The 22,476-nt window shown below is 43.4% G+C and overlaps 1 protein-coding gene across 2 annotated transcripts in view; it reads right to left on the reverse strand.

Moving 5' to 3' along the window:
- The window catches only part of THSD4 (thrombospondin type 1 domain containing 4), a 702,136-nt gene that overhangs the window by 666,030 nt on the left and 13,630 nt on the right, over positions 1 to 22,476 (reverse strand). For both annotated transcript variants that reach the window (XM_030929758.1, XM_030929757.1), the window contains exon 2: positions 10,241 to 10,348. In XM_030929758.1, the coding sequence (XP_030785618.1) occupies positions 10,241 to 10,269 (29 nt within the window). In that variant the 5' untranslated portion in view covers positions 10,270 to 10,348. The remainder of the gene's footprint in view (positions 1 to 10,240; positions 10,349 to 22,476) is intronic.

A 22,476-nucleotide genomic window follows, 5' to 3' on the forward strand; every position in this document is an offset into this window, starting at 1 on the left:
GTGCCTCAAAGCTCTTGGCACACTCAGTAGCCACATATTTGTACGGAGCAGTTTTGGATAATCACTGATCTGAGGTTGCACTTCCATAGCATTCAGGGGGACTTGGGGCGGGAGAGGGAGTGAGATCACATCTAGGTTTTCCTCTGACTCGGAGGAACTGCATTCCAGGTTGCCTGGTCAATTCTACTCATTCCCTCACTTCTTAAGGTCTCTGCCCAAAGGATCTTGTCTGCACAGGGCTTCCTTGAGCCTACAAAAAACAGTGGTCCCTCTCCCAGCCCAGTCCTTTTCTCCATCGCACTTACTATCTAACACACTATGTCTTTATTTAAATTTCTCTCTCTCTAGCCAAGGGAATGTAAGCCCCATGAGATCAGGGAGTTTGTTTTGTCACTACTGTATTCCCCAGCACCTAGCAGAGTGGCTGCTATATAGCAGGAGCTTAATTCACTGAATTAAAGAATGATGCTTCACCATCTTGGTGACCCCTGAAATCTCAAGATTAAGTGAAAATACTGTGAATTAACATATTCAAAAGTGTCCAAAGCCACTTCGGGAGCTTTTACAACTTTCTTTTATGAGGGATTTATAAAAATCAGATCTGCTTTTGAATTTCTATGTTACCCCTCTCCAAAAAACCATCCTTAGAAGATGACAAGATATGGCAGCAAAATGTTTGCTGGTGCCTCTTGTTACAAAAGTGCGACACAAATTATATTTAGACGTTCAAATGCTTCTTTTCTTCATTTACTGGGCCCTAGTGAAGCTAAAATGCATAGGGGTACCCAACAAAATTCATTCTGAAGTAGAATCTGAGATATTAAATGGTCTCTGCTCTGAATGGAATAGAATAAATTCCCCCAGAGGGGCAATTATTCTTTGGGCTACAATAACAGCAGGCACAGCAATATATAACCCCAGGGGCCAGAGGAAACTCTGCCAAGGGCTGAAAGTTTCTCACCCCTGCTCAGCACACTCTGTTTTAGGATACCTCACCCTGCTTGCGCATACTTAGCTAACTGGTATCTGTAGCTGTGCCCACCTCTTTTCAAAACACCAACAATCTAGCCCAAATCCTTGTTCCTCCTGACCCAATTCAAAATTAATGTTTGGAGAATGAGAGAGCATGCATGTGTCTCTGTGTGTGCAACTCGTGTGTTATTTCACTTTGATAGTTTGCTTTGGCAAACCGCTCCCAGCTTGCAACGTTTTGACAGATTGAAGGCTACCAGGGCCTTTGGCAAACAAATCACACACTCCTTTCCAAGTGGCGGGGGGAAGCTACATTCCTACCAAGACTTTCCGATTCACCTTGCAGTCGAAATAACCTAACATTTCACACCAACCAAAAAAAAAAAAAAGTTATGCCATCTACCCAGTGCTGTTCTAGGTTTTAAACACTCCATCATTTCATTTCCCCGTGTAGAAAATAATGCTCACTGAAATTTGGTACAAGATTTACATCATGGAACTGGAGCTCTGGGCTTCTGTATTTGCCTTGGCCAATCCCACTCTCCATGCCCCCTACCATCTCAGCTGTAGTGAGGGGTGGATACTGTCACAGCCCCTGTGTACCTCGAATTACCTCAATGAACAACACCACTTGGGCATATCAAGTAACAAAACAAGGAAAACAAGGAAAAAAAAAAAAAAAAAAAAAAACTACTTCCTTTCTTCCTCAGTTAATACAACCCAAGAGATATCTTGGGAGCAACCAGATCACTAATAAAATTATATCGACCTTAGCAAAAGAGAGCCAAAATCTTAGCACTGAAGTGAAATCCTGCCTAGTGCACTCTGGAGACAACAAATGTTTGCTGGCCAGGCACGGCGGCCCACCTCTGTAAGCCTACCACTTTGGGAGGCCGAGGCAGGCAGATCTTTTGAGGTCACAAGTTTGAGACCAGCCTGGCCAACACAGTGAAATCCGTCTCCACTAAAAACACAAAATTTAGCTGGGCATGGTGGTGTGTGCCTGTAATCCCAGCTACTCATGAGGCTAAGGCAGGAGAATTGCTTGAACCCAAGAGGTGGAGGTTGCAATGAGCCGTGATTGCACCACTGCCCTCCAGCCTGGGCAACACAGCAAGACTCTGTCTCAGAAAAACAAAAATATTTGCTAAGCATGCATTTTCACTGTGCTCAGCTCTGCCCTCTGCCTTCTTCTGACAACAGCTAAGCGCCTGTAGTCCCAGCTACTCGGGAGGCTGAGGTAGGAGAATGGCGTGAACCCAGGAGGCAGAGCTTGCAGTGAGCTGATATCGCACCACTGCACTCCAGCCTGGGTGACAGAGCGAGACTCTGTCGCAAAAAAAAAAAAAAAAAAAAAAGAGTAAAGGCAGCAAGGAAGGGGGATGGGTTACCAATATGACATTAGCCAACAAAGAACTGATTGCTACCATTGATCTCAGGGCTCACAAGTAGTACTTCACAACCATCCTATCAGACACTTACATTATACCCATTTTGCAGGTAAGGAATTTGAGGCAAAGAGAGATTAAGTCATTTGCCAAAGAGCCACACATACCTACTAAGTGGTAAAGCCTGATTTCTAAGACCAGCGGTCAGCCCCTTGGCCTGGACTCGTAACCACTGTGCCGCAGGGCCTTATTAGGACACAACACGTTTTTACAAAACAAGCATTTGCCATTTGATTACATCCACTTTCTTCCCCACTCTGCATGAGGTAGGGAAGCCTGGTGGCTTCACAGCCTCCTTTATTTTCTGCCACTGCTTGCAAGAATCATCAGAAACTAGGTGGATGCAATAAAGTTGCATTCATCCAGTCCCACCAGAGGACATTCTAAATTTCAAAATAAATGAAGCTAACCACATAAATCCCAAACTTAAAAAAATGCATTCTATTTATTTCCTCTGTTTTCTTACACAAATTAATCTGAGCTTCAGTAACCTTTCTTTGATGGCTCAGAGGCACCAAGGTGAATATCAATCAATTTGTGCAGCTCAAGGTGGCGGTCTTCGGTCTTAGGCATACAGCAGGCTGGGGCTTGAGATCCTCAGACCCTTAGGGCTTTTGGAATCTGGCTGGCATTTAGCTGTCTCCTTCCTGCTATCAGGTGTTGTTTACTGTACTGTCAGTGACCCTGTGTCCTCTTAACTGGGCTCCCTCTGGATCTGCCTTGGTCTTGGAAACATTCAGATAACCAAGCTGCAGCCAAACAAAGACCAACAGGCCCTGTGAAAACGCCTGCCTGGCTCGTGCAGAGTGAAATATTTCCATTATAGAGCGTGGACTTAAGGACACATATTTTAACTGCAAATTGGTTTTTATCACTTGTTTCCAGGTTCTTAGGTCTTGCAGCCATTTGTATTTTCTCGACCAGTACCTCTGGCAATGTAAGGTGTTCTAACACAACACAGCCTTTTTTCCTTTTTTTTTTTTTTTTTTTTTTTTTTGAGACAGAGTCTTGCTCTGTCACCAAGGCGGAGTGCAGTGGCAAGATCACAGCTCACCACAGCCTCGATCTCCCAGGCTCAAGTGATCCTCCCACATCAGCCTCCTGAAAAGCTGGGACCACAGGTGTATGCAACCACACCCAGTTAATTGTTTGTTTGTTTCTGTAGAGACACGGTTTCATTATGTTGCCCAGCCTGGCCTTGAACTCCTGGGCTCGAGTGAACTGCCTGCTTCGGCCTCCCAAAGTTCTGGGACTACAGTGAGCCACTGTGCTGGCCTACACAGCACAGCTTTTAAAGACACAACACCCTTTGGTAAATTTCCCTCCTCAATGGCAGGTTTCTTGAAGAAATGGTTTCTGATACACCTTTGCAGTCTCATCCTCAAGACTAATAAATATCAAGTGAATAACAGAATGGAAGGATAGAATAAAGTGAAGGCAGAAAAGGAGAAAGAGAGGAGGGAGGAAATACCAGTCACTAAAGAAAGTGCTGCTGTCCAGGAGTTTAAGATCAGCCTGGACAAGATGGTGAGACCACATCTGTACAAAAAAATTTTTTTTAAAGTTAGCTGGGCCTGGTGGCACGCACCTGTAGTCTAAGCTACTCAGGAGGTTGAGGTGAGAGGGTCGTTTGAGCCCAGGTATTTGAGGTGGCAGTGAGCTATGACTGTGCCTGCACTCCAGCCTGGGCAACAAAGAGAGACCCTGTCTCTAAAAAATAAAAATTAAAAAAAAAGTGCTGCTCTGTGACAGTTTTCATCAAGAAAATATTTTCTAAGTTCATCCCAGAATTCCCTGTTGGAAAAACCAAAGAGCTAGGAAAAGGAAGACACTGGTAAAAAGCAGATTTCTACAAATTGGAATTACTGGTTCTAATCCCTGGCAGGAACAGAAGGGGTCAATGTTAACCCAAGGCATAAAAATCCACTTAGAGATGTAAGGAATGGGTAATTGGCAGCCCAGTGATCACACCTTGACTCCACTGAACCTTTTTGGGTACAGAATGTTCTAGCAAATCCCACAGTCAAGGAGTGAGTGATGAGGACAGGATCCAGGTACAGGCCTGTGCCAGGCATAAAGAAAAATCAATACTGTCTGAATGCTTGCCGTCATTTTACAGATGGGGGTTTGCCAGGGCAGCCCTCCAAAAATCTATTTTATTTCCTCCTAGCCTGTATGCCTACCACTTAGATGGCTCCTCCCAAGCTTCCCACAGACAAGACTCTGGCAGATTCTTCTGTGGGACACTTGCACCCTCCTGTACCCCCGAGATGTGCTGTGTTCACATAGTGTCAACCATGTTCCCATACCTGTTTATGCCAGTTGCTATTGCTTTGTAATGACATAAGTATTCAAATAGTACACAAACCCATGAAAGCAAGCACAAGAAGAAAGAGCATTTGTTAGTTGTTTCTACAAAAATGAAGTTAATTGCTTTGGAAAGATCCAATAAAGGCAAGCAGCCAAGATTTAAAAAAAAAAAAAAAAAAACTACTGGCAAATTAGGTGTGGATGAGACAACTGCAAGTGATTAGGGGCAAAAATAATAAAAATCCAGAATCATTCTGGTACTCAGACTGCTTTGCAAATGTCTTTAAATTCTCACTGCACTTTAAAGAAACCCAAATGGAAACCTCAGATAATGCGTATGGGTGTGGTTTGTGCAAGAAAGACAATCAGGGGTTCATGAGCAAAGAAAGGCCCATGGCCCCAAATCAAAAAACTGGTAAATGGATGTACATGTGTTTTAAGTTAAAAGCAAACTGTTGAAGGTGTGTGTGTGTCATTTGTTTGATTTCCATGCTTCACCCTACTTTTGTAATTAACTAGCTAACCATCCTGGTCAGGAAAGAGAAAATTTCAACCTTATCTATTGTACATAAAAGGCAGTAATTAATCTATTCATTTACTCTTCAACAAATATTTATTAAGCATCAACCAAGTAGTAGTTTAGATGTAAGTTACACAAATTCTGGCCTGCCTTATTAATACCATGAAGTTTAATACTTGTGATCCAGGCCTGGCCTTCCTTCCCTTTGCTCCTCTTCCCCTCCTCCTCCTCCTCCTCCTTCTCCTTCCCTCTTCTTCCTCCACTCCCTCCTCCCCATCCTCTTTCTCCCCATTTCCTGATCACTAGCACAGAGACACTGATTGACTCCATGACCCCACACAATTATCACATATTTCTTTACCCCTGAGGGAAATTTCAGTTTTCAATGATCAATTGTACCTGAAATATCACTACTTGGGACATTCTCGTTCTCACACATACAAACACGTTTTTTGAACCCCTTTCTTCCTTTCTGTACTCAGGATCTTTTTCAATTACCCCTAAGAACAGTCACCTTTCTCTTTCTCATTTCCTCAACTCTTTTGGTTGTATTTCTAAGTGCAGTAGCTGACAGGCATTAAAGTAATAATACTTTACTGAAGTATGTATCAAGGAAAAGAAAAACTTTAAGTTTCAGAAGACTAAAACCAGACACTTGGACCTAGGGCCATCAACCTGTAAAACCCTTAAAATAATCCAGAAGTCTCCCTCATAAGATCTATAAAAATCACCTTCTAACTCTGTAATCACTCTCATTACATCTGTAATTCTTCAAAAACTACTGTTCAAAATAAAAATCACCAAAATCAATTCTATTTCCTGCCAATTTCACTACTTGTTTGGCATTTGATAGTTCTGTTTTTTTCTTCACTTTCACTCGAAACAGAAAATATGTCAACCCTACGAAAGCACTCCTTGAAGTAAAGGAAGAGCATCCGGTCAAGCAGACTGGCTCCAGAGATTTTGTTGGACAAGTCAGGTAGCCATCAGCATTTATTGTACTGTTCTAGGGATAAAATTGTGTTTCCCTCCTATCACTCACTGAACAAACAAATAAAGACGTAATTGTGCATCCAAAAAAAAAAAAAGGTGCATAAATTGGAACAAGTCTTTAAGAAACATAAATAATTCTGTATCATTTAGTGCCATTTCCTTTCTAATTTTTAACAGATGACAAACATTCCTAAACTAGGGTTAGCCTACCCTTTGGTCCACATGGACTTTAATTGCCCTGAATTTTACATGGCATCCAGAACTTGTCCAAGATTCAGTGATAATCCCCAACCAGAACCATCGAGAGTTAAAATCTTAGTGCCTCTTCTGCTACTAGGTTTAACTGTGATTCTTTTTATTACTACACACTCTGAACAAGGCAGAGATACTCTTGCGATGTTAATGCCCAAGGATTCTCTGTCTCCTTCAATGAGAAGAAGCTGGTTTTCTATTTCTCTGTGGCTTGGCAAAAATTGGGGAGGGATTTTTAAATGAAATCTCTGTGTATCAGAGTTGTGACTCCCCTTAAATGTTCTTTCAGGGATTTTCTCGGCAGCTAATTCCTAATTTTAACCTGTTTTCTCTTTAGGTAGAGAAATTCTCCAGCTTTTCCAATTGATCTTTATGCATTTAGTTGCCTTGATAAATATTAAAAATCCCTTAACATGTGTGTACGTGTGTGTGTGCTTCCCATCTACCACTTTTGTCAAAGACCTTTCACTCTTAAAGTAATCATAGCCCTTTTCCCCATAACATTCTGAAAAGCATTTAAACAAAAGACACTCTAGTTTTGCTTCTTTTTCTCTTAAAAATATATTTACATGGCCCTAAAAAGAGGGATGCAAAATGGTTGGTGTGCACCTGGTTTATGAAGAAGGGAGTTTGACGGAAATCTCAAGCTGAGATCTCCTAAAGAATCAGCCATCCTCGTAATTCACATTTTCTTTCTCTAGCACTGACAGCAGAATTCTTGGCAAAATGTCCTGCTGAGAAGCCCTGTTCAAACAATTCCTGCAGCAGGACTCTCGTGCTGGAGGCCTGTCAAGGCTTCCAGAGTTCCACCACAAGGGTAGCATCTAGCTTTCAACTACTCCCATCCTGCTAATTTCTCTTTTGTGGGCAATTTCCTTGAAATAATGCACAGTTTAGAGGTGAGTTCCCCAGGCCTCCTGCAAAGGGAGATGACCTCCATACCACACACCCTGCTCAGATCATTACAGGAGGCTAACTGTTTGCAGGGGCATTAATTAAAATTCCAGGACATAGCTATTCATACTTGGGAGGCAGAGGTGGAGGATTGCTTGAGCCCAGAAGTTCAAGGTTACAGTGAGCTATGATTGCACCACTGTACTCCAGCCGGGTGACAAGCAAAATCCTGTCTCTTTAAAAACAAAAGAAAAGAAAGAAAGGAAGATAAAGAAAGAAAGAAAGAAGAAAGAAAGAAGAAAGAAAGAGAAAGAGAAGAGAGAGAGAGAGAGAGAGTGAGGGGGAGGGAGAGGAGGGAGGGAGGGAGGAGGGCGGGAGGGGGGAGGTGAGGGAGGAGGGAGTTGGGAGGAGGGTTGTGGACAGGACTACTTCATGGGGGAGGAGCACTTCCTTGTCCTTCAATCACTTAATCCCGGACTCCGGAAGAAAGAACTCCCTCCCCCCTCCGAATAAAGCAAAGAAACTCCCTCCCGAAAGCCCTAACAGAAAGAAGAAAAAAACAACCAAGACATTAAGAAAAAACTTTGCAAAAGGGACTTCCTCCCAAGAAACTCCCTGCCTGTGCAGCCTGGGTGGCCACATTTTTGAGGGTGCTCAAGCACTTTTAGGGGTCTTTTTGATGACAGCCAGACTTACACGAGCTTAGCACGTGGTGAACCTACCTTTCATAATCTGCTTGCCCTTTTCGAACCAGTTCAATAACCGACTGTGACCTCAACTTCTTTGTCCCACATGGGGTCCTGGTGCTTAAAATGCCGTGGTCCTACAGTGACCCTGTGGGCCAACTGCGTTTCTCACTACCCTGTGGTTTTACAACAGTATTTTGGAACTTCCACAAACTAGATGCATATTTCATGTCTTGAAATATCTTTTAAACTCTTTTTTAAACTATAGTTTTAAATACAAAAAATTAGCTGTGCGAGGTGGCAGTCGCCGTAGTCCCAGCTACTCGGGAGACTGAGGCAGGAGAATGGCGTGAACCCGGGAGGCGAGCTTGCAGTGAGCCGAGATCGCGCCACTGCACTCCAGCCGGGGCGACAGAGCGAGACTCCGTCTCAAAAAAAAAAAAAAAAACTATAGTTTTAAAAAAGGACACATGCTAATTTGTACTAGATGCCAACTTCTATCCTGAAAAGACCACCAAACATGAATATGGGCTGTCCTCCTCACGGCTCAATATCATACAGCCTTCAGAATGAAGCTTTTTCTTTCTTTTCTGACCATAAGTGACATGCATGTGAATATGTCATTGATAAAGAGGTTTGTAGTTCTCTGTGGGTATTTGGACTGCAGGCCTACACACGTCTGCTCATGTAAAAGTATACAAGCAACTACATACTGAAGCTCACACACATGCACCGTACTCAGTTAAATGCCAGGCATTAGCCCAAGGGCATCCACTTGCAAATGCTCTAGCCCTGGTTGGCCAACCACCTGTGGCAGCATCATATATAATATGTTATATATTACAGAGCATTTTACTTTCTGTTGTAAGTTCTAGGCATTTGGGATTAATGTACAGTTATGAAAAAAAGACTACAAGATATTGTAATGATTCAACTTTGAAACAAAACTTTCTTCCTTCCCCCATTCCAGATTCTCAATCAATTCATTTAAATAGTATCCTAAAATAGTAAGATGAGCTTCATCACAGAATTGTTACCAACTGCAAGTACTTACCTGTATGGGCTGGATTTTCTTAATGTATGCAGCTAAAACAGCTGCGAAATAAACTAGATGCTAGGGCAGATATTTAAGCTGCCAACCATAAATCCTGATTTCAAATGTTGGTATTTATCAAAATTAATGCATTGATCTCATAATGTATAAATATTATAAATTTAAACTTATATAGTACATTTATATTAATAAAATACTGCCATTGTCTATTTTATATATTGAGATTTTGCATAGGATTTTGATGGAGGAATTTTTAAAAGGCTCTGTCAACCTTTTTAAAAAGTTTGAAAACAACCTCAATAACATGGACTACAGTTCCAATGCTCAGAGCCCTTATTCTAACTCTGCACATAAAGGAAGGCAACAGTCATGATGAAAGCTCTCTGAGCATTAGTTTTCTGATCTACACAAAAGGGATAATAGTACTAACTCAACTTGCCACGCATGGTTGATATGAAGATTGAATTTTAAAATGCAAATGAAAGTCAAAAATGTTTTGCACATAAGGGACAAGAGGGAGCATCATTTTAAAATACCAGATTCAATCAAAATCTATGGTGTTGCAACCAGAGAACAATTTTTTAAAAGTTCTTTAGACAATTCTATTATGCAACCATGGTAAATATACATTGATCTGACCCCGCCTCCAGGATTCAAGTGATTCTCCTGCCTCAGCCTCCCAAGTAGCTGGAATTACAGGTGCCCACCGCCATGCCCAGCTAATTTTGTATTTTTAATAGAGATGGGGTTTCACCACGTTGGCTAGACTGGTCTTGAACTCCTGACCTCAGGTGATCCACCCACCTCAGTCTCCCAAAATGCTGGGATTACAGGTGTGAGCCACCACGCCCGGCCTAGAAAAAATTTCTTGAAGCCTAGAGAAGGTTTCCCAGAAGGCAGTAGATTGACTTCGACCCCAAGCCATTCAGCATAGCACACAACTCCCAAGGCCCTTCTGAATAGCAAACTTTTACACATGTCGACATATTATATCAAAAATATCGGTCAGCTTCAGACCATAAAGGTCACTTACTTTAAGAAACAACATAGTACAATGCAAATACCAAATTTCGTATTCTCCTATTTCTTTAAAAAAAGGTTCTTCACTTACCTGAGAGACCCCATGAAATGGAAAACCATGATGCTGAGGGTCCAGGCAAAAGCAAGGGCTCTTCAGAGACGTTACCAATTTTCTGCAATTGGGAGTGGCGTTCAAGTCCTACGGAAATGAACAATGTTATTTTTAGCAACATTTACTTAGGAAGATTCTAGAAGCATAACTGGGTCAGCAAAACCAGAAATGAGCAAATGGAAGATACTAAAACAAAAGTGCCCAGTTATGGTTACCAGGATTTCCCAACTGAAATCCAATTATATATGAACATGAGGTAACAAGTTTACAAGACAACCAGCACAGTGCCTGACCCACAGAAGATGTTCAGTACATTACTATCAGAGCGATCACCTCAGACTCTGAGCTAATAGGGGAGCTGGTGCTAGGCACACTAGTGCTGGAAATCCAGCCCCATCTATTACAAGCTAGTTGACCATAGATGTCATGTCACATTCATGTGTCTTGGTGTCCCTATCTGTGCAAGTTGAGTAAAACTATTGCCTAACAACAAAAAGAAATAAAGTACTCACACATGCTACAATGGGGATGAACCTTGAAAACATTATGTTAAGTGAAAAGAGCCAGATACAAAAATAGCATGCATTATATGACTCCATTTATAGGTAATACCGAGAATAGGCAAATCTATAGGGACAGAAAGTAGATTCGTGGTTGCCAGGGATTGGGGGTTGGAGGAGTTCATGGGAGGGTACAGTGTTTCTTCCTGGAGTAACAAATATGTTCCAAAATTAGATTGTGGTGATGGTTGTACAACCCTGCAAATATATTAAAAACCACTGAATTGTACACAAAATTGTGAAACGTATGGGAAACGAATTATATCTCAATAAAACTTATTTAAAAGATACTGTCTAAAGAATTCCTGCAGGTTGTTGTAAAGATTAAATGAAGGGACGCATGTGACATGCTTAGACAGTGGCTGGGACAGGGTCACTCTCAGTAAATAGTAGCTCTGATGATGCTGAGAGTTTGGATACTCGTCCTCTTCCAATCTCATGCTGAAAACTGATTTCCAGTATTAGAGGTGGGGCCCATTGGAGGTGTTTGGTCATGCAGGTGGGTCCCTCATGAATGCCCTGATGCCCTCCTTGTGGTAATGAGTTCTCGCTCTATTAGGGTGAGATCTGACTGTTTAAAAGAGCCTAAAAGGAGTGTGGCACCTCCTCCCTTCTCTCTTGCTCCCTCTCTTGCCATGTGACACACTGACTGTCCTTCCTCCTCCACCATGATTGAAAGCTTCCGGAGGTCCTCACCAGAAGCCGATGCCAGCCAGCACCATGCTTCTTGTACAGCCTGCAGAATTGGGAGCCAAATAAACCTTTCTATAAATTACCCAGTCTTAAGCATTCCTTTATAGCAACGCAAAATGAACTAATACAGTGATGCAAGAAGAGGTCAAGCAACACTTAAAATATGTTGCCACAGTGAAAACAGGGAGGTAAAACCTCTTGCCCACAAATACTACTTCATTCAGAAGCCCTCACTAAACAAAATTTCTAAAAATTGTCAAGAGAGCCAATAGTTTCAAAGGCAAGTTATAAACAGCACCAGAAAGCCCAGGATGGGCAGATAGGTTGCAATGTAATAAAACTTGAGAATAAAAGAGAGCATGGTCCAGTCTCCTCTCCTGCTGCATCTCCTTGAAGGGAAAGACAAATGAAGCAAGGTTCCAAGGTGGGCCAGGGATCCTTTCTAATAAAGGCAGAGTTCTCTAAGATCATTATTTTCTTGTTTCTTCCAGGGACTTCAGACTTTCTTTTCACCAGAAAAGGTGGGTGGGAAGATAAATGACAAGGATTTATGAAAAGATAGTCATGAGAACCAGACAATTCCATTCTCAAGGGAAAAGAATCAAGATTTTAAGTTACCACAGGCCCTTTCTGGGGATTATTAAGAAAGGAAAGCCTCTTAACTGTAATCATCCCTAATTAGCCATCAGCAACTCATGAAATTACTCCTGGTATTGAAGACCCTTAAATTCTTGGCTCTCAGCCAGAAATTACACTGAGATTCATCAGGAAGAAGGCCAACAAGTGCAAATTGGAACAGTTAAAACGCTTTTGAATCGAAGGTACGGTCTTCTTGCTCTTGGCTGCAGAACAGGTCTGCACCAAGTCAGGGGATTTAACTTGGAAGTAAAATGAAGTCTTTGCCAAGTCCCTGATAACCATCAACTAATCAGTAATTATTTATTCAATAGGTGGTAGGCTCAGGGCCTCTCCAGTGCTGTGGGACTGGTTCGGGAGATGGACTGTGGGGAAAAGGATGGTGTTACCATCCAGAACAACACAGGGTAAACTGTTCATTCAGATCCTAAGTACAACTCAGACTAGCACAAGAAGGAGAACGGCTGTAGAGGGATGGTCTGGCATAAGCAAGGTAGATGGGACTTAAATTCAAGCCTTAGCCTAATGAGTTAATACATGAATTATCTAGAGTTGTTGGTAAGTGTGCACACTGTAATTGGAAAGAAATGGGTATTAGGCCAGCATTCACATTTATTAACCAGCTGACTTTTGGCAATTAACCTTTCTTCATCTGTAAAATGCCGGGGGGGATACTGTTTGTAACTACCTCATAGGATTGTTGTATTAAATATTTGTCTAGACTGTATGGCCTAGGTGCTGAACACACACACATACACATCAAGAAATTACAGCCTCGATGCTGGAGAACTACACTCTTTAAACAAACTAAACCATAAATAAGTATAAAAATAAAATTGCAGTAAAAGCCATCAAAGTCCAAGGTGCCTCAGAAAGTGCCCTGGGCAGTGATCAGGGAAGATCCCTCTGAGGCAGTGGCCTCTACGTGGGGGCTTGAGGGGTGAGTAGGAGTTGGCCTTGTGGAGAGGGGAGAGAAGCATCCCAGGAGAGGGAGGCTCTTGTGAGGAGTGGGAGGAAAAAGGAAGCAATGTGGCAGAAGAAAGTGGGAAGAGCTGACTGTCTACTGGGCAGTCAAGTCCCCAGAACACAGTAAGTGAATGGTTAAGGAGACAAGAGAAAGAGAGGTGTCAAAGACAACTCCCTCTAGATTTCTGGGGGACAGAAGGAGCAAATGAAGATTTTGTGGTTGACATGGTTTGGTTCTGTGTCTCCACCCAAATCTTATCTCGAATTGTAATCCCTATTACCCCCAAATGCCAAGGGAGGGACCAGATGGGAAGTGACTGGATCATGGGGGCAATTTCCCCCATGCTGTTCTTGTGATAGGGAGTGAGGGCCCACAAGATCTGATGGTTTTATAAGGTAGTTTTCCCTGCTCTTGCTTGTTCTCTCTCACCTGCCGCCATGTAATGTGTGCCTGCTTCCCCTTCCACCATGATTGTAAGTTTCCTGAGGCCTCCCCAGCAATGCAGAACTATGAGTCAATTAAATCTCCTTTACTTATAAATGACCCAGTCTTGGGTAGATCTTTACAGCAGTGTGAGAACAGACTGATACAGTGGTTATGTCAGGAAAGGAAGGGCAATATAGAAGAAAGAAGGTTTTGGGAAAAGCAGTTGTCTCCAGAGTGGGGAGACTGCCTGAACAGATCTGATGAGATGTCACCCGGAAAAACGTCTGAAATTATTAAAACCTTTGAAAACAGATTTGCAACCTTACCGCTGATAGTAAAATAAATAACCAGACAAATATTGAAGGTGTATGCTCAAACATTTTTTTACTGAGGCAAAAATTTTTATAATCAGTGCAATCAGAAAAAATCATTGGAGGCCACTGCTCTAGTATGTTTTTGGACCAACTTCTTATCGGATTTGATTTGTCACTTCTCCCTCAGGATACGGCTGATGAGTTTGCACTGGTAGTTTCCAGCTCTGCCATTCTTCTTGACTCTCACTTGAGCTTCTGTGATTAGTATTGTGTTAAATCAGCCCTGCTTTTCAAACTGGGGGTCACCACTCATGAGTTTGCCATGAAATTAATTTCTCGGGTCACAAACAGCATTTCTTAATAAGTAAAAAAGAATGAAAGATAAGAGAAAAAAAATACCTGCACTCATCACGCATAATAAGAATAAGTATTTCTTACTGTGGCTCCCAGCCAGAAAAGTTTAAAAGTCCTCATTCTGGAAGACCAGAGGGCAGCAGAGGACTAGAACTGTGATTGTGGGGAATTAAACTTAGAAGCCAAGGCAAAGCCAAACGTTATCTCAGGCCCTGAAAAGTGACGCCCGGCCAATGTTGACAAGATGGGCAAGAAAGAGCCATTATAGGTTGTGGAGCAGGGAGGGACCTGGAAAGAGTGAGGGTTCCCAAATATCCGTCTGGCAAGGGTGCACCGAGAGGGCTGAGCACACGTGCTGTCTGCAGAGCTCTGTCCGCCTTTTGAGGTTTGCTCCTGTTGATTTATAACCTTTCTTGACAGTGAACAAAAAATCTAACAATCTCGTTTCTGTTAGAACATATGCTCCTTGGGGCATGGAGGCCCCACCTTCTCTCCCTTCCACAATGATCCTACAGGAAGCTTGAATGAGTCACCCAATTTGGTTCAGGCCAAAGTGGCCGTCCCCACACACCAGGGGGAGGCACAACAGGCCCAAGGCTCAGGACAGCGGGGTCAGACAGAGGGCCAGGATCATCAAACTAAGGGTGGAAAAGGGTTCCCTGACCCGAAAGGAGGCCATGCTGCCTGATCTGTGACACCATTCTGCCACCCCTTACACACAGGCTCACCTCTGAGTATCCTTTCTGCCCTTTCACCTCAGGGCCTGACCAGAACTCCTGGAGGACCCCCTCCTGGAGGAACCCATGCCTCAGAAGACAAGGATCTGCTCAGTCTCTCAAGTCGGGGTTCAGGAAGGCCTCATTGCAGGCACCAGTTCCACCTTCCTCCCTCCCTCCCTCCTACACACGCTGTCCTCTGGAACTCCCACAGTGTAAAGCAACTACCCAAACAAAAGCACTCATCCCTGGGGAGGGGAAGTGACTCACTGGCAAGGAATGAGGACCAGAGATGTTAGAATGAAGTAGCTCCAGACCCCAAATCCAACACCCAGTCACATGCGGTGAGGACAAGTTCTCAGAACCTGCCTGTTTCCCAGGAAAGCTGCCTCTGAAGGTCCCGACAAGACAAGACAGGAGCCTCCACCACTGGAGCCTTGTCCTGTCTGTACCAACATCACCAACACACACTCCTCTCCTGCCAACATTTACGCAAACTCTCCTCACGCAACCTTGACCTTCTGTTTGCAGTGCCCTTACCGTCCCCAGTCTGACATTCTAGGCATGGTGGATAAAAGCACTTTTTTCTTGCATGATGAGAAAAGAGTCGGGAATTGGCTTTTACTGGATTATCCCACCTGAGGTGGGACGTTAAGTCATGCTATACAATCCTCACAGCAAACCGAGGCCACAGAGCGGGTCCAGGGTAGCTCAGGCACAGGGAACCAGCACCTGGATAAGTAACGGGGTTTGAAGAAAGATGATTGGTTGAGTGGACAGGAAAGCTTCTGGAGTCTTAAAAAAAAAAAAAAAAAAAAATGCTAAACTAAAACAAAAAACCAAGGGACTTGTGTGTTTGGGGAATGAACGAACCCCATACTGGAGAAAGAGCCCAGTGTGTATGACAGAGGACAGGACCAGGGACCCCATACTGGAGAAAGAGCCCAGTGTGTATGACAGAGGACAGGACCAGGGATCCAACAAGGCCCTTGGAGCCAACAGGGGAGGAGGAGAAGGGGCAAAGCATGGAGGTGGAAGCCAAGGAAGGCATTGGGAGGAGGCTGCCCCACACTGCATGGAGGTGGGGGCAGGCCCAGGACAACATGTGCAGAGTGTCCCCTCCACCCCGACCTGAGAAAACTCAGTACACTGGAGAAAGAGCTTTGGCTGGAGAAGGCAGCCAAGAAGAATGGCCCAAAAGCAAGAGGCAGAAAAAGGGATGCTCTTATTTCTTCAAGTTACCCCCTGATTAAATGGAGATTATCCACAGCAAGCGGGAAAAGTGGAGGGAGGCATAGGCTTTAAATCATCCTCATAAACAATATGGTGGGCAGACTTGCTAGCTGACAATGACAGGCACAGGACAGAGTCTAGAAGTTCAAAGAGAGGAGATCATCTTCCTTAACAGATACTAGACATACCTGTTCACACTTGCCCCTCACTGGATGGGAAGCGTCTTAAGGTAAAGGACTCTTTCAGTCCTCTTTACAAATGCCCTTCCATTAGACTTGCTGCCAACACAGGGCGGGCATGCAATCACAGTTGGATGAATGAATGAATGGGTGAATGGGTGAAGAATGAACGGCATGAGTTTCTTATAGACTTTTCTCTCTTAGAAAGCAGGACCCACGTGTGATTTCTCTCTCACTGCTTTTGCCAATGTTCAGCCAATGTCTAGACTGCCCTAGGGAGAGAATGAAGGCGCTGAAGGCGCTAACCCACTGCAGATGCACACTGCCTCTGTGGAGGTCCCACCCTCCCGAGCTCTCTGGTGGCGGTCATCAACTGTCACAGCCCTTTCAGGAAATCCTGTCCCAGGCCAGAGGTATTCAGGGACGCTGACCTTGGAGCCCCAGGCCTGGTCACATTTCCAGCTGCTCCCTGCCTGTGAGGACAGCCAGAGGAATGTTCCCCTAACATGTCCTTGGCTCACAGTCCTTTCTCCTACCACCTCACAGAGGCTGTCCTTTTTGTTCCTGCCATATCCAAACTCAGCTGCAGAACTCATTTCTTCCCATGGAACCCCCACACTGCAGACTGGCTGGCCTGCCCAGAGCAGCGTGAAAACCCACAGAATCTGGATTAGGACTAAACCTTGAGAAGGTCTATTAAAACTCCCTGGCAGCTTTCAAGCAAACACATTACAGCGGGTTTTGTTACTCATTAAGGAAAACACCTTGCTTCTCCATCCTCACCTGGAGAAATTAGGTAATCAGCACAGATTAGTTAAGGATTTCAATGCAAATTGCATCATTTTCATGGTCATTAACATTGGTGTGGTTTATATCTGTTTTCAGTCCTAAAAAAACGTTTCCCAGGTAACTAAAGAAAATATTCAAGGGCAGAAATATCAGGCGGGCAGGATATTTAAAATAAATGAGCCATTTGTTCCTGCTTCTGTATAAAGTTGCTTTTTCAATTTCAGATGACGTGATACTGCAGATCAAAGTGGGGGAAAACCTTTGGAGTAAGAGCGCTTTTCTTCCCCAGATATGACTGACTTCGTTGCTTGATTTACAGCACTTGATTAACCTGGTTAAATGTCTTTGCTTCTGTGCAAGTCTCAGATGCAGAACTAGGGATCGTCACAGCATATCATCATGATTTGGGCTTGTCTTTCCTCCCTCACAACAAAGGACCTCTTCCTCAAATACTTACTTGTTATAGTTCTGGTGTCTAGAATAGCACCTGGGGTGCAGTAGGTGTTCCCAGTGACAGAAAGGCCTTCCACTCAAACTCAGGTGGGGGCTTTCTCTTCCATGCAGGATTGTGCTGCCTGTCTGAGGCACCACTGCCCAGCCCAGGATCCAAACAGCAACTCCATTCTTCTGCTAACTGTTTCTGAAATTAACATGACATTCTTCCACTCCTAAAGACCACAACACCCAAATAAACAGCAGTGATGAGATGCAGGCCACCTTACCTAGGAATCAAAGACACCTAGACACACTCCAACCTTCCCCCTTCTCAGACTCAACCTCTCCCCAGCATCCGCTGCCAAGAGCAGTTTATAATCCCTGGGTCATAGTTACCAAAGAAAAAAACATCAGACTACCATGGCTGAGCTCTGCATGGGAGCCGCAGCTTTTCTGATGTGCTGCCCTTTCTCCAAGATGATGATCCATCTCATTCCAAAAACCAATATTCTTCAGCTGCCTTGGCCAAAAGCAGGTGGCCAGGGGAGAAAAAGGCAGCTGGGGGCTCAGGCCTTCCTCCCTGCTTTCCAATACAAGGCCTCAGTCCTACTATCTACAAATGGCCTCTTACCACTCTGGTGAGCACCTGTGTACATCTGTGCATGAGCATACACACACACACACGTGTTGGGGAAGGAAGGTGTAACAAAGGCACTAACACTAAAAGAATAAACACAGTAAATACCAAATTCATTCACAAGGTGAGGATTCAGGGCTGAGTGAAACACAGCCAATGAGGTATTCTTTTGGAAAAAAATCTGTCTATAAAATTTATTAAGGAAATCTATTTATTAAGGAAAGTTCGAAACTACAGAAAAATATAAAGAGGAAAACCAAAATTACTCATTCTAATTGTATTACCTAATAATCCAAGTTACTCACCATTAAACCTTTTGATGTTCTTATTTATTTTTTCTACGCGTAATGCTTATATGTATCATCTGCATATTTTACATATACTATTTCTACAAAACAAAATCACACATGTAGTTTTGGATTCTATTTTTACCTTACATCCTAAGCGTCTCATTAGTAATATTCAAAATCATTTCTAATCGCTGCAAAATAATCCACCCTATGAATGCCTGATAACACACCTAATAATGTTCCCTTATTGTTGGAATATATGATGAACATCTTTGTATAAAATCCCTTATTTGCTACTCTTCCTTGTTCCTTAGGATAAATTCCTAAAAAATGAAATCGTTAAGCCAAAAAGTATGACTAAGGTCCTTCACGATGAATCTTTTTCAAAAAGAATTGTATCAACCTAGAATCTCTCATGTAGTGTATGAAATAAACACATTTGCCAATAATGCTATGATTGCAATCTCTCCTAAATTGATAAGTAATTAGTTAGGCCAGGGTAACTCTGCCACAAACCCCCTCAAAATGTCAATGGCTTAACACAATAAAAGGATTTTTGCTCAAGTCACTATCTGATGCAGGTTGTCAAGAACATTCTACTTCACACAGTCATGCAGGCATCCAGGGACCCTTTTTCCATCGAGTGATTCCACCATCGTCTAGGGCCTCATCGTCTTCACCTGGGTTCTTTCCAGCCAGTGACCAAACAAAGGGAAAGAGAAGGCATAGAGGACTGAGCTAGCAGCTTCACTAAGGTAGCTTAAATCACTGTCCCTGGTATTCCATTACCCAGTTTAGTCATATGGCAGTATACCTACCTGGAAAGGATTGTGGGAAACACAGTCTATCTCTATTCCCAGGAGGAAATCTGCTGGTGAACAACTAGCCAACGTTTGTCACAATAGGGAAAAAATTGGTAAAAATCATTTTAACATGTACTCCTTTGATTATTGCTAAAGTTGGAATCGATTTTCATTTTTATTAGCCATGTACACTGTCTCTTCTGTGAATTTTTTACAACCTCCTTTGCCCATTTTTCTGTAGGGCTCATAATGTTTGAAATGATTTTTTTTCTTTTTTTTTTGAGATGGAGTCTTGCTCTGTCGCCCAGACTGGAGTGCAGTGGCGCAATCGCGGCTCACTGCAACCTCCACCTCCTGAGTTCGTGCCATTCTCCTGTGTCAGCCTCCTGATTAGCTGGGACTACAGGCGTGTGCCAGCACGCCTGGTTAATTTTTTGTATTTTTTTTTTAGAAGAGACAGGGTTTCATATGTTAGCCAGGATGGTCTCAATCTCCTGACCTTGTGATCCACCCGCCTCGGCCTCCCAATGTGCTGGGATTACAGGCATGAGCCATCGTGCCCAGCCATGTTTTGAAATGATTTTTAAGAGCTCTTTCTTCATTATGGTTGTTAGCCCTTATTTTGTCAAGTTAGGACCTTGTTTTCATTTGCTTTTCATCTTCTAATTTTATTTATGATTATTAAATGGATACATTTTTATTTAATGTATTCAAATCAATCATTTCCACTGTGATTTTCTGTTGGACATCTCATCACAAGGCAAACCTACACATACAAAAAACTAGGCAATTCTAATCCAACTCCCCAATGTCATTATTTTGTCATCATGATTCAAAGATGAATAAACTGATAGGTAAAGAAACCACATGACTGGTACAGGGTATCACAGCTACTTAGAGGCAAAGCTAGGACTAAAGATTTTAAAAGTTAACATTTATTGGCCGGGCACAGTGGCTCAGGCCTGTAATCCCAGCACTTTGGGAGGCCGAGGCGGGTGGATCACCAAGTCAGGAGACAAAGACCATCCTGGCTAACACGGTGAAACCCCGTCTCTACTAAAAAGACAAAACATTAGCCGGGCGTGGTGGCCGCACCTGTAGTCCCAGCTACTCGGGAGGCTGAGGCAGGAAAATGGCGTGAACCCAGGAGGCGGAGCTTGCAATGAGCCCTGATTGTGCCACTGCTGTCCAGCCTGGGCAACAGAGCAAGATTCCATGTCAAAAAAAAAAAAAAAAAATTAACATTTATTAAGTGTATAATATGTGACAGGCTGTGCTGAATGCTTTTTAAACATTAATTAATTTAAAAGACAACCCTATGAAGCAAGTGTATTTCTATCCCCATTTTACAGAGAAGGAAACTGAAGCTGCAAGCACTGAAACAACAAGCCTACTCAGAGTCACACAGGTAGTAAGTGGCAGCAGCATGATTTGAATGCAAGCTCACCTGATTGTTGGAGTCATGGCTTGTCTTAGCACTAAATTAAACTGTCTCTCAGGGCCGGGCGCAGTAGCTCATGGCTGTAATCCCAGCACTTTGGGAGGCCAAGGTTGAGAATCACTTGAGCTCAGGAGTTCGAGACCAGCCTGGACAACATGGCGAAACTCCATCTCTACAAAGAATACAAAAAATAGCTGGGCATGGTGGCACATGCCTGTGGTCTTAGCTACTCAGGAGGCTGAGGTGGGAGGATCGACTGAGCCCGAGAGCTCAAGGCTGCAATGAACCGAGACTGTGCCACTGCACTCAAGTCTGGTCAACAGAGAAAGACTCTGTCTCAAAAAAATAAAAATAAACTGTCTCTTGAGTCTCCTGACACACTGTATCAAATGCACCTTTTCAGGAGAGTTGCTTGGGTTCACATTTACCTGGTACACAGCATGCAGGCTGCAGCCTGGGCCCCGGCCAGGCAAGATATAGGGTGTGAGGTTGTGAGGTTGTGCTCTGCTCCATTCACTCTGGGACAGCTCTGCCCTTGAGTCCAGGATATTTTCTTAGTGCCCCCATGCATTTGCCCATCCAGAATGCATCCCAACTCAGTGTGCCTCAACCACTGTAAATCAGCCAACCACACATGCTGCCCTTGATGCTTCTGAATATCAAGGGAAAGGATTTGCCTCATCCTGCTCTGCTCCTGAGGCTTGCGCATCGACGTTTGAGTTATGTCATTATTTTTTTAAGCGATAGAAATCTAGTCAATGATTTGTAGCAATCACCACTGTGCAATGTGTGCTGAAAAATTCTGTCTATCCTTTCAGAAGGAGGGAGAAACCTAGCAAATTAGTCTGATTTCCTTGACACAATTCTGTGATGGGCCAGTATGAGGAAAGGCTGAAATCAGGTGCTGTGATTAAAAGATTATGACAATGTGAAAAAGTCAGTCATCACATCAATTAGAAAATGTTTTCAAGGAAACCAAGAGAGATACATCCTTGGAGGTCAAGGGTCACCCAGAGGTCAAGAAGGACTGTAAAAGGCATTTAGGATTAGATAGAATAGGCTGTCGCTATCCCCTTTTTCTTGAACGTTGCCATCAATGGCTATGATGCCCTACACACCTGCTCTCTTCCTGTCTCTTTTGTCTTCCTTGTTGGCTCTCCCTGTGACTCAAACCAGAACTAGAAAAATGTCAACAAGAACCAACCCTCACTATCAAACTGTGTACTCTGGAGAAATACTCTTACACTCCAACCTCTTTATTATGTCATGCTAAGGTCTCAAAAACCCAACACCTCAAGACCTGCACGCTCATTCAGGCTGCTTCCCTGTACTTCGAGTTTCCTCCTGCTGCTGATGGCCCAAGGTGAATAAAAGGAGCCATCACCAGCTCATGCCAAGCCCTTCTTCTTCAGCGGTGGCATCACCGTCCTTCCAGGAAATGACTCTCCAAGCTTTCCTGGGCCTCTGGGACACCCTCTCCTGTGTGCCTTGGGCCCACTCTCTTGCCAACTCTCAATTCTTCATTTGAACTATCTCTCAGATAGCCTCTTTCTTCTCCATGCCATCCTCCACCAGCCTCATCTAAACCATCATCCAGATAACTGCAGTTAATGTTCTCTGATTTCCCTATGCACCTTTGTCAAAAGTCAGATGGGTGTATTTCCAGGTTGTGTATAATATTCCACTAATCTACGTGCCTTTCCCTCACCAATACAACACTGTCTTCATTGTTATAGCTATGT

This window comes from Rhinopithecus roxellana, chromosome 5 (genome assembly GCF_007565055.1).
Source record: "Rhinopithecus roxellana isolate Shanxi Qingling chromosome 5, ASM756505v1, whole genome shotgun sequence".
In the NCBI taxonomy this organism is placed as follows: domain Eukaryota; kingdom Metazoa; phylum Chordata; class Mammalia; order Primates; family Cercopithecidae; genus Rhinopithecus; species Rhinopithecus roxellana.